This window comes from Chiloscyllium plagiosum, unplaced genomic scaffold, assembly GCF_037043375.1.
Source record: "Chiloscyllium plagiosum isolate Xiang-an unplaced genomic scaffold, Cpla_swu_hap1 HiC_scaffold_14, whole genome shotgun sequence".
NCBI lineage: Eukaryota > Metazoa > Chordata > Chondrichthyes > Orectolobiformes > Hemiscylliidae > Chiloscyllium > Chiloscyllium plagiosum.
The window spans coordinates 31,644,596-31,658,185 of record NW_028270152.1 but is presented as its reverse complement, the minus strand read 5'-3'; the positions used below and the strand labels follow the sequence as shown (position 1 = coordinate 31,658,185).

General features: G+C 38.1%; 1 protein-coding gene across 1 annotated transcript in view; it reads left to right on the top strand.

Annotated features, from left to right (window-relative positions):
• Nucleotides 1-8,349, top strand: part of nup210 (nucleoporin 210) — a 111,893-nt gene extending 103,544 nt beyond the window's left edge. Inside the window, exons 38-40 of the mRNA XM_043707992.2 lie at nucleotides 2,320-2,439; nucleotides 2,518-2,592; nucleotides 6,856-8,349. Coding sequence (XP_043563927.2) covers nucleotides 2,320-2,439; nucleotides 2,518-2,592; nucleotides 6,856-6,974 — 314 coding nt within the window. The 3' untranslated portion in view covers nucleotides 6,975-8,349. The remainder of the gene's footprint in view (nucleotides 1-2,319; nucleotides 2,440-2,517; nucleotides 2,593-6,855) is intronic.
• The last annotated feature ends 5,241 nt before the right edge of the window (nucleotides 8,350-13,590 follow it).

Below are 13,590 nucleotides of genomic sequence, written 5' to 3'. Positions count from 1 at the left end.
TATCTCTTCTATCCTTGATTAATGATGTAACGTTAGCTGTTGTCCAGTGACTCTCCCCTCGAAGAACAGCCTGAGGGTTTACCTACCTAGTTCATTACTCAGCACCGCTGCCTCACAGCACCAGGAATTTGGGTTTGATTCCACCCTTGGTGACTGTCTGTGTAGGAGTTTGCACATTCTCCCAGTGTCTGCGTGGTTTCCTCCCACATTCCAAAGATTGTGCATCCTAGGTGGATTGGTCATGCTAAATTGCCCATAGTGTCCAGGGATATGCAGTCTACAAAAATTAGCCATGCGATACGCAGGGTTACATGAATAGGGTGGAGGGAATGGGAGGTTTGGTGTGGACTAGTGGGCCAAATGGCCTGCTTCCCCACCTTAGGAAATCTATGATGATTTATGATGAAGCCTGCTAAGTAACTTCAGTCATTTTTTTTTTCTGGTATCAGAGAGTTCTCAGTGAGGGATTGCAATTGATTTTTTTCCATTCTTCAGATAAATGGAGCTTGAATTTGCTGAATTGAATAGAATATCTTTTATTGTCATGTGTACACAAGTACAGGAATACAGTAAAAAAAATGACATTGTCACCCCACATGGCTCCAAATTAGGTACAAACTAACTAGGTACAAATCTTAGATACAAAATAGAGAAATAAAGGAGAGAAAAGAAAATGACTCTTAGTTATTCATAATATAAGTTAGAAAAAAATGCCAATGTTAAAAAGATAAGCATGAGATCTTTTCCTTAAAGGCCCTGCAGTAGATCAGCGCAGGGGGATTCCACATCTGGTCTGTCCAGGCTCACAAGTCACTGACCACCTGCATCGATCCCCCAGTCCAACAACCACCCCGCTCCTCTCGGGGCCCCTGGCCTGCTGTCTGTCCCCCATGCTTCCAACCCACCCTGCATTGGGGAAAACACCAAAATGAGGGGAGAAAGAGAAGGAAACAGGAAATAAACAGAAGGAATGGAAGAGCCCTGGTTGGAGCATCCACCCCCTCCTTTGTTTTGACCACGAAAATGGGATTGAGTGAAAATTACTGGTTTTCTCACCAAGGTTTTGCAGAAATTAAATTTCTTGGCTCCTTTTATAGGAACATTACCTTGTTGCCTTTCCAGGAAACGCTAAACCTTAACTATCTTGTAGCTTCTTCAGGAGCCAAATGTATAAAACTATGATGAACCAAAGCAACTGTTCAAAATGTAGCATCATTCCAGACTGTACATTTAGAATGGTGATTTGTGGCTGTGGGTATCAAGAGTATGTAGATAAACATGGAGAGTGAAGTGAGTCCTTCAGAGTTTGTGTTGAAGCAATGAATTGGAGCCTAATTTATTTTTCCTTTGTATTACTATTCAGTCCTAGGCACTTGCTATATTCATTGTTCTCTACACCGTTTGGCAAGATTCCCTCTTGATATATTGCATTGATGGGACCTAGGCTGACCAACCAGCTTTAATGCCGCACTCTTCCGATTAGGAAATTATTCCAATTTACAATGTGTTGGTCTTCAAGGTTGACTCTTTGCTATCTAATTTGCACGTTGTTGGAGAGATACTACTGAGCCTTTGCCTGTTAGTCCTGACAAGGCACTTGGTTTTGATATAAAGCAGGCGCTGTCATGACACTATCAGGCAAATGTTTTGATTAAACTTCACCTCCCAAATTTTGCTGTCATTTATTGCCTTGTATTTGCCTTTTCCATTTACAATCCTTAGTCACATGAACCCCACCACATGTCTTGACTTGTTTTTCCAAGCTGATCATCTAATCAATCCCTGAGTTATAAATTTAAGTGCTGAGAACTAACCTGTGCATCCTGTGTCCAGAAACTATGGGCACCCCACCATAATTTCTCCTCAACAATTCCTTCTACAATCTGTTACTTGCATTTTCCAATAGGTTCTTTTGGACAATTGGACCTTTCATTTTATACAGTGCAATATAAAAACATAAATAGGTCCTTCAGCCAATTTTATGGTCCTATTTATTTTTGAGAAATTGTTACCTTTTGTTCCTGATTTTCCAGTTAAATTGCTCAATTTGCATAGACTATGCATTAAAAAGTTGGAATGAGACAACAGTGGCTAGCAACCATAGAATTATCATTACTATCTTGTTGATAAGAATCCATTTTGATTTAGTACCACATTGCATTGCTTTCAACAGTGGAGTCCTTCTAAGTACACTACAATAACTAAAACAAAACTTTAAATGTTTTTAATGAAAATGTTTCAGAATCTGTGAATTTCATCATTTAATTTAGTGTCGCAAAGAAGTGCAATTTAATTTTTTAACTTTTTGTCCTTTCTCAGCTGAAGGCACAGCAACTCACTGGGAAGGTGTTGGTTTCTTCCAGCAATTCATTCAGTCTTACCAAGTTATGTTCTTTACACTATTTGCGTTACTTGCTGCGACTGCTGTTATGATTATTGGTAAGTACTGCTAGCTTGAAGAAAGGTTTGTGATATGATTTTACAATACTTATTATAACTGTTTATTTTCATTTGCAGCCTATCATGCATTCTTCTCACCACAGGAGCCAATGCATCACTCATCTTTTATTACTCGGACCACACCTCGTGGAGGTAAACATTGTCAACATGCTTCTTATTCATGTATATTTATGAACAAAGGTTTCTGTACATGTATGAAATTTATATTAGGCAACCATTTAATTAACAGATCAGATTCTTGCTATGAGAATTGTTAAATCTGAAAGAATTGGATGTTGAGCACTGCCTTAAGTTCTCAACCTTGAGCTGATTAGATTAGATTAGATTCCCTACAGTGTGGAAACAGGCCCTTCGGCCCAATCAGTCCACACCAACACTCCGAAGAGTAACCCACCCAGACCCATTTCCCTCCGACTAATGCACCTAACAACACTATGGGCAATTTAGCATGACCAATTCACCTGACCCACACATCTTTGGACTGTGGGAGGAAACCAGAGCACCCGGAGGAAGCCCACACAGACACTAGGAGAATGTGCAAACTCCACACAGTCACCTGAGGCTGGAATCAAACCTGGGACCTTGGTGCTGTGAGGCAGCAGTGCTAACCACTGAGCCACCGTGCCGCCTCAAATTAAGATGACTAAGATGGGCAGAAAAATTGTGTAATTTCTTCATTTTATATGGAATAGCTTTAATATCAATTTGTTACTTTTTATTGATCTACAATTTCCATAAGAAAATGTATATTACAAAACATACTTTTGACTATGGCTGTAAGTATTTAAGAACTAATTATAACTCACCACTCAAATTTTATGAAGAATTATGTGATTTTACTTGTGAGCAAATTTTTTTTGCATTTTTAGCACTTGCAGAGTTCCATGCAGGGTTGATTCTTGGGCAACATTGGTTAAAAATATTTTTATGAATGAAAAATTCTGCTTTTATTTGTAGACTGGAATTCAGTTGAAAAAGTCGAGACTTTTAAGTATGATTCCTTAGCCAAGAGTAGATGGTTGATTAGCCCTCAATGAAAGAAACCTTGGTATATAAAAATATAAGCAAATCCAGAGCAAGAGTAGGCCATTTGAACCTGTCTACTATTCAGTCAGATAATGGCAGATCTGATTACTCCAGATCCTTGCCTATCCCTGACAAAAACCCTTTCACTCCATTGTTTATCAAGGCATTTGTCTCTGCCTTAAACATATTCAAGGACACTGCTTCCACTGCCTTTTGAGGAGGAAATGCGCAGCAGGAATAGACCACTCAGCTCCTCAAACCTGCTCAAGACATTGAATAAAATGTTGATCTCATTGAAAACTCAAAGATGCATTCTTGCTTACTCATGATACCTTTTACCCCATTGTAAGAATCTATCAAGTTCTGTCTTTCAATATTCAAAGACACTGCTTCTAGCAGTTTTTGAGAAAGAGAGTTCTAAATTCTCAGACCCTTTGAGAAAACATTTCTTCTCATCTGTCTTAATTGGGTGACCACTTACTTTAAACAGTGATCTGTATTTCTAGATGCTTTCATGAAAAGAAACATTCTCCACACCCACCCAGTTAAAATCTCATGCTTCCATCAGTCTGCCTAATTTTTCTTCATTAAACAATCTGCCATTGTAGGATTATCAATTTAATAAATCTTTTCTGCTTCCAATGCATTTCATCATTTCTTAAATAAAGAGACTAGATAAGAGATCAGATGCTTCTGTAGGTTGGACACTGGTATGTGATGCAGAGTGACACCAAAAGCACAGGTTCAGTTCCTGTACCAACTGAGACTGCCGTGAAGGGCTCACCTTTTCAACCTCGCCCATCGCCTGAGTTGTGGTCTCACTTGGGTTAAACTGCCACCAGTCCCCTCTTTAAGGTGAGAGCAGCCCTATAGTCCTCTGGTACTATGGCAAGTTAACACAATATTCCAGGTATGGTCTCTACAACTGAAGCATAACCTCACTATTTTTGTATTCACTTATGCTTACAATAAACAGTGCATTCTGCTTATAAGGATCTGGTGGGGTGATGGTAATGCCACTGGACAAGTAATCCAAAACCTCTGACTAATGTTCTGGGAACCCGGTTTAAATCCCACCATGGCAGGTGATGAAATTTAAATTCAATTACATCTAGCTAGCTTGTTTTTATTCAAGTGGTGACCTTTGGCAATGATCGATTGTCATAAAAACCCTTCAGGTTCCCTAATGTCCTTTTCAGGGAAGGAAATCTGCCATCCTTACCTGGTCTGGCCTACATAAGGTTCCAGGTATACAGAAACATGGCTTGTGGGCAATTAAGAATGAATAAGGAAAACTTAAATTTCCAAATTACTTGCCTTTTGTAATTTATATGCTAGGAATTCTGATCCCTCTGCAATCTCTCACCATTTTTGATAATGTTTCTTTTTTATTCTATCTACCAAAGTGGTCAATTTCAATTTTCTCACATGATCAATCTCTCCATTTACTTTTTTTGAACTATCTTTGTATCATTTACAGATTTGGCACCCTGAGTATCTTCATTGAAGATATTCACATAAATTGTAAACACTTGAAACCCCAGTAATCATCGCTGTGACACACCACTCACTACACCATATCCACCAGAAAGTTAACCATTTATGCTTACCATGAGCTTGTATTTTCTGCAGTCACCTTTATCAGTGTCTTTTGGAAATCTAAGTCATACAATTTCCCTTTATCCACAACACATTCCTTCTTCAAAGAACTCCCAATAAATTGGTTAAATGATTTCACTTTTACAAAAGCATATTGATGCTGCCTGATAACTTCAAACTTATAAGTGCCCTGCAATATTATCAGTAATATAAAAATGATAGAAGTAATTGACCTGCAGTTTCCTGTCACCTAGCGGCATCTTCACGAGTTGTAAATTAATCGTATATATTTGCACAATGCAAGCTGTAATATTGCCTACTCTCAAGTGGGCTTCAGAATGTACGCTTCTAAGAAACTACCCTGAAAACATTATATACTTCTCGTCTAAGATACCTTTGCCCATCTGATTTTTCCTATCCATCTATGGATTAAAATCTCCCATGATTATAGCCTTAGCTGATGCGCTCCTATTATTTCTTCCTCTGAATTCTGTCTACCTCTGTGGTTACTGTTAAAGCTCAAAAAAACCTCCCAATAGGGATTTTGCTTTATCATTTCTCTGTCTAAGATGCTCCTATGTCCTTGTTTTTTGAACTTGGGTCATCCCTCAATAATGTGCTAATACCATCATTCATTCATAGATCCATCTATCCATCATTTTCTAGTTTCTACCCTTTTTCTAAACATCATGTATCTTTCAATATTCAGATACATTTGCACTCAGTTCATGTTTTTGTTTTGAGTTCAGTTTGCCTTCAGAGCATATAGTTTTGTTATTTTATTTTTGAAACAACTAGCCTTATTTACCCCTGCATGTGTACTTTCAATTTCTTCCTGCCATGTTCTTTTATTTTTCATATTAATACTTTTATCTCTGGCCATGCGGCTCCTCTTTGATTTACCGAACATTCACAAATTTGATCCCTTGTCCATACTATTCAATTTAAACTCCTATCTACTTTCCAGTTATGTTGCTCACAAGAACAGTGACCGCAGCCTGGTTCAGGGTTAGACTGTCCCAATCCACTTTCCCCAGTATGATTGCCAGTGCTAATATCTTGGTGAAAGGTCTTGCCTTTCAACACATTTTGAGATTTATGAGGATTTTTGTTTTGACTTCATTTTGGCCAGGATATTAGATGTTGTTGCCCATGCAGGCATTGTGGGGAGGGCTAGATTCCATTCTGCACTTTTGTCTCTCTTGAAAAAGGTTCAGTGTTAAATTTCCATCATGACGTAGCACCCAGGGCATGAAAAGCTGCTTCCCTTTTATCTCAGCCTTGGAAGTGCTATTCACTCACTCTTCTGCTAGAACAATTTGAATCCTTGCATTCTATGACTGTAATACCACTTAACTTCAAGTTGATCATCATGTTTTGCTGTGAATCTGTGATAGAGTTGAAACTTTCCATGTTAATTTTGCAGCTGCTAGCAAGAACATTTTTTATCAGCCTCAACTGTGCTGTATTGGAAATCAGAATCAAATAGTGTGGCACTGGAAAAGCACAGCCAGTCAGGCAGTATCCGAGGGGCAGGAGAGTCGATGTTTGAGCATAAGCTGTATTGGAAATCAGTTTTCCCAGATAAATAATATGTTAATCTCTAAACATTGCAGAAATAGTGCAGCACACTATGTCCTTTTCTTTTTTGTCTGCCCATTTATAAGCCATATGTAAGGTCACTGTTGAACACGTGGGTCAGTTGAATATAAGTACCTCTACAAATTATAATGTAACTCTATTAACATTATAATTTTATTGATTCTCTAGGGTTTTCCCCATCTCCTACTCCTTTTAATACAAGCATGCACTCCTGTGGTAAAGGCAGTCCACGGAACCGATTATGGAGTACAGATTATCCATCCAATGGATCCTCAGGAAGCCCTTGATAGGGGAGAGCAAAAAAGACTGCCCAATGCAGCTCAGGAGCATCTGTTATTAATATTTTTCAACTATAGTGCCTTGATTTCTGCTTTCTAAATTTGTTTGAATCCCTACCTCCTGAAGACTTCTGACCCCCTGTTCCTATATGTTTGCACAAGTGCTGTTCAATGTTGTGTATCCTGCATAGCTCACGATGCTCGAATGATTGTGTCAGCACGATGTTCAATAATAGGGACATCATAACAATATGGTGTGTTGCCCTGACCTGATGCTTATGCACAAGGACTTGAAGAAGGGTTGTGGTGCAGCAGCCAGTTAATTCCTTTCTGTTCAACTGAGGAGTGCTGAGACCAACCAGAATTCTTAAGTGTTATTAAGGCTTCGAGCAGATAACTGAACAAAGACCAGTAATTAACTGTTCTGCATGGCACAATTCCCTGTTACAAAAAATACTTTTTGAGCCATTAAGAAGTTTTGTGTCTCAATGTTGAAATGAATGATTTCTTAAAAATGTGAATATCCTCATAGAAAAAAATAACCTTGTGATGAATGAATGTGTTTAATAATTCTGACCAATTCACCTTTTGTAGTAAACATTGGAATTCAAAATAAGTATGCTTTGCAGCTAATAGTTATGGAATTTTGCAGTGTGAATTTGGATTTTCTTCGCTGTGCAAGTACCAGAAACTTTTTATATTTGACCATGTTTTGAAGTTGTTTATTTTCAAAAATAAAAGTATTTGCATATTTTGTAATATTTGCTTCCAAGCAGCTAAATTGTAGTTTTGTGAAATTGTACGGATAAAGAAGAGCAACATTTTTATTTGGTAATGTTTAAAGTTGTGTGTTTTTTTTTAAATTATGATTTTGTGGTTTTTATCTTTGTTATTGCAGAGAAGAGCAAGAATCTTTAAACTTGGTGAATGGAATCTTTTAATATGTATGATTTGAGAAATATACAACCATTGTGAATTTAATGTATCCATTCATTTGTTCTTTCAGACAGTCAATTATGGTCCTCTGTGTAAAAATGTAAAGTTTTACTTTTCTATGACTGACCTAATACCTCAGCACAGTAGCTGAACCAAAATTGTGCTTGTAGTTGTAACGTGATAAATACAATGTGAAGATTATGCACCATATCTTAAATGCTAAGTTTACTTGAAAAGACCATACTTAGCATAATGGATAATTTAATTTACCCAATTTACCTGTTCATGTGAATCTGATTTTAAGTTGTATCACTGACATGCCTTAAAAACCACTAACACAAGACTGATAAGGAGATACTGTAGTGAAACTACTAATGTATTTTTTTCTGTTGTGGTACACTGTGCTTTTTTTTTAAAAAAAAATGTCGAATAAATGTTACAATGGGCATTTTTCTTGATGTGCTTTTTCAGTAATTTGTTTAGTTGAACGTATGCATATCAATCACTTTTAGATTACTTGCTATTGGGACATTCACTTGGGAGCGTTATACACTCAAGGACTCAATGAAATGTCATCGAAACTCAACGTTAGCTCGGGCTCTCTCCCTGAATGCTGCCTGACCCACTGATTTCCAGCAAGTTTTGTTTTCAGTACAGATTCCAGTATCTGCAGTAATTTGCTCCTGCCTTAATGACCTTACCTGCCTGTCCTACTACATTTTAAGGGTCTAAGGACATGCACAAAAAGATTCCTCTGCACTTCCTTTCCTACCAATCAACATGTACTTCTTTACCTTATTAGCTTTCCAAAAAACACAATTTCAACTTTTCAGGATTGAATTCCATTTACCACTGTTTGGGCAATAAACCAGTCTGTCTGCAATATCATATGGTCTAAAGCTTTTCTCCTCTCTGTCACACTTGCAATTTTTGTGCCATCTGTGATCATACCTCCTACACTAATGTCTAAATCTCTGCTGCACGCTACAAATAATAAGAGATCCAGAATTGAGCCCTACAGTGTGCCACTGGACTTTGGCTTCCAATCACAAAAACAGAATTTGACCATTATCTTTTCCATGATTTTTTGCTTCCTGGCACTAAGACAATTTTGGATCCAATTTGTCAAATGCCTTACTGAACCACATAGACTACATCAACTGCACTACCCTCACACACCAATCTAGTTACTATCTCAAAATCAAATCAAATTTGTGATCTGTCTGACAAAGCCTTGCTGATTATCTTTGATCCTTGCCTTTCCAAATGAAGATTGATTCTTCCCTCTGAATATTTTTCCAATAGCTTTCCAATCACAGATGTTATATTCACAAGCTTGTAGATTCTTGGTTTACCTCTACCACCCCTATTTCTTTGAATAATGGTCCCATTTTACATATCATTCAGTCCTCTGCTGCTCCAGTTTTCTGTGAGGGTTTGTAAATTAATTCTCATCTAATGTCTCCCAGAGCATACATCCATAAGAAATAGCAATAGGAGTAGGCCTGTTCTGCCATTTAATTGAAACATGCCTAACTGACATTCTTCACTTTCATGTGAAAAATGCAGAACTCTAAATACCCCTGGGATACAACTTATTTGGGCCTGGATATTTATCCACTTAAGCTTGGTAAAATTGCTAATACCTTCCCTCTCCCTGATTTCTATACCTACACTATCCTCTATTGTGACTACAAGTACAAAATATTTATCTAAAACCTCACATGTTGTCTTGATCCACAAACTTTGGTCTCTACACTTTTCCTAGTTTTTCTCTTGCCTCTAATGTAATTCTACATTGCCTTTACATTTCCTTTAACATTAGGAGATAGTGAGGACTTTAGATGCTGGACAAGTCAGTCAATAAAGTGTGACGCTGGAAAAAGCACAGTACTTCAGGCAGCATCTGAAGATCAAAAGATCTTTTGATCATTTTTGGCTTCTCCCTTCAGGAGAGTCCTGATTAAAGGTGGTACATAAATGCAATTCACTGTTTCAAAGGGTCAGTTTTTTTTTGTTTTTAGCCAGTAGTAACTAATTGTAGTCATTTTGATAACTGTCATTGGATATGCTTGCTTGCTGCTGCTACTTGATGACATCCTGATTCCACTGTTGTCTATCTAGATTCTTTTATAATTGCTTTTGCTGATTTAAATTTGTGCAAATCTAACCAGGATTGCTTTAATATGGCACCCTTTGCTCCATTACCTGAGCATGAAGCAATTCAAATCAATGTTCTATATTATTTTTCACAGACCCTTGATAAATTGAGCATCAAGCGTACTTTTACTCTTTATCAATGTTGCATTTCATCAGTTTTACATCATCCACTATATAAGACAATATACAGTACCTTGCATTTATTTGTACAAAATATCATCGGCCATTTCTGATGTACAAGCGGATTCCTCTAACTCAACTTTATCCTTGCACATGCTGTTTCCAAAGTTAACACTGTTTAATATATCCATATTTTCCTTATTAAAGTAATCCCAATGGGCTTATCATTACCCAGGTCAGATTTATTGTCTTTTTTAAATATAGATACTTCAGTAGTTTAATTCGAAAGTGGATCTCCTTTGTATTTGCTGACTCTGTAAATTGTCAATATTTCAAATTTCTCATTCCTTGTCTCTCTCTCTCCTTATTATTGAAAAAATACCATTTGCCCCTTGAATTTGCTTTGAACCTGTGGGAAAATACATTCCACTAATGTGAAAGGTGGAAAGTCTGTCTTTATCAATGTTAAGGTAAGTCCGTTAGCTCATGGATATTCTAAGAGTCATAGAATCATAGAGATATACAGCATGGAAACAGACCCTTCGGTCCAACTCATCCATGCCAACCAGATATCCCAATCCAATCTAGTCCCACCTGCCAGCACCCTGTCCATATCCCTCCAAACCCTTCCTATTCATATACCCATCCAGATGCCTTTTAAATGTTGCAATTGTACTAGCTTCCACCACTTCCTCTGACAGCCTATTCTTCCCCCCCACCCCCACACACACCACCCTCTCTCTGAAAAAGTTGCCCCTTAGGTCTCTTTTATAGCTATCCCCTCTCATGCTAAACCTATGCCCTCTAGTTCTGGACTCCCCCACCCCAGGGAAAAGACTTTGTCTATTTATCCTATCCATGCCCCTCATGATTTTATAAACGTCCATAAAGGTCACCCCTCTGCCTCCGATGCTCCAAGTTGGAAATATGCATTCTCCATTTGTTCCTAATATTCACACTTTAAGTATCATGCCATCTCCTCACCCTCCTTTATTGTAGTACAGAAAGATGTTCTTATTTTCAGCCTTTGCAGCTCCAAGACTGCAAACTTTTTCCATTCTCCCCCTCAAGCTCTTTATCAAGCTGTAAAACTTTGCATTTCCCCGATGGCTTATTTTCCACTCATCCTTTTAATTTCACTTTAGCTTGTGTGGGTAATTCATTTAGTTTAGTCTTTTATCTTGTCTGATACTCTTGTAAATTATTTATTCAGTATGCTCATCAATATATCTCTGAACATATTCCTTTTATCCTTAACTGAGGAATCAAATTATTTTCACAATTCATCTGTGTGTTTTTGCCTTCTATCCTTTCAATTGGTATTTCCTAAACTTGTGCACCCTCGTGTTAATTCACAGAACTGTTAAATCACAGATCACTTAAATATTGACAAATTAAGTGATTATGGGTGTCATACCATCCAATTCTCTGCACTAGTGAAGCAAATTTGATAATTAATTATTAACATCCTGAGAGATCTCTATCTCTTGCCTTGCATGTGTTTTTCCCCAGCAACTGAACTACATCATGTTTCTCTTGGTTTGCCTAGTTATTAACATTCACGTGTAATTTAGGCTGACTCTTCAGTGAAGTCCTGCATTATCAGGTGTTAACTTGCAGATGAGATGTTAATTTGAGACACGAGTTTGCTCAAAAGGATACAGGACAACCCATGATGCACTCTGCAGAGGGTAGGGAATTCGTCAATATACATCCCCCAAACAAAACCACCAGAAATAGACTCTCTTGACTTTTTTTTAAAATTGCTGTTTGTAGGACCCTACTGTGTGCAATCTGGTTGCCATATTTCCTGACATTGCACCAGTTGTGATACATAATTGACTATGAAATCCTTTGGCATCTTCATGAATAAAATACTAAAATTTTATTTTTGTTTTGCCCATCACAATCTTCAAGATAGAAGAGATGTATACTAACAAACACTTATTAATGCAACTGTACTGACCACCTCATCAGTAACTGAATATGCCTTTATTTAATCCTTTACACACACTTTTACACAACCCCTCCCCCAACCCATGCTATCACCAAAAAGCAGCATAGAGTTTGGGAAGAGGAGAGGGCCAAGGATAGATTTCCCCCACAACCATGCCCAGTTTCAATACCAAACTCTTAGTGTCCTAGTCTCTTCATGAATTGACCTAAACCTTTGAACTTGATACCATTTCCTCCTGTGATAAGTTTAATATTTTAATGTTAATCTAAATTCAGGATTTATTTACAGATTAGAATTGGTACATAATATTTCCAAAATGCAATTGTTTTTACAACCATGTACAGAGGATACAGCTGTGCAATGTGTATTTGTTATACTTGTATATTTAAAAATGGTGCTTCGTCTCTGGATTCGAAGATCTGTACTTGACGCTGTCTTCTCTTCCTTATCTATATGCTTTTCCTTGGTGATAACATCTGAAAGTGATAGTTTGAACCATACCAGAAGTGGCTGTCATTTGTGCTGAGTTTAAGAGAGGATTTCTGTCTGCAAGCCCTAACAATCTTATTCTTAATTGTCCCAAATCTTCCTTTAACTACATGTATATATTCATGATGCCCCAAGGCATCCTTTGTTTCAATGCTAGCCTGATTCTCATCGTAGCTGGAAAAGCTCACCACTGCTAAGATGTCCCATTACATCTCAGGATCCCTGGCCAATGCCATTTTTACAAGGCTGTCGAGCACTCCTGGACAAGCGCAGTTACTCCAGAGATGCCCTACAGGGTTCATGCCATTTTCCCCCACCATTCAACATGATAGTGGCTGATCATTGAACTCAATATCCTTAACTTTCCCTCTCCATATCCTATGATCCCTTTAGCCACACAGCACTCCTCGAAAACAATGTTTTGGCGTCAACTACTTTCTGGAAGTGAATTCCACAGGCTTACCACTCTCTGCGTGAAGACATATCTCCTGATCTCGGTCCTAAAAGGTTTATCCATTATTCTTACTTTTATCTGCCAGAACCAGGATCATAGTTAAGTTACTGCTCTGCTGTATGGAGATCTTGGTAGACAGGGTGGGCCGCAGGAGCGACATGCTCTTTCGCACACGATCAACAAAGAAGTTCTACCACTCTCACTATTGCATACAACAGCTTCCCTCACTCACTCACTCTCACCCATCCCAACCCCTAACCCTGTATGCTGAATGCGCTGGCTACTCACATCTTCAGGAAGCTTCACCACCTTTCCTCCACTTACACCAAATCTAACAACTGTGCCGCCAAAGACAGGTGGTGGAGTGCCCAACATTTGCGTCCACATCCAGTAGGAGGAGAGAGATACAATCCTGGTCACCCTGAGTAGCTGACTGTTTCCAAGCACCTGAACCGATCAGACACGGCCTTTGACTTACTGTGCTAGGACATCCTATGTGAAGGATATCT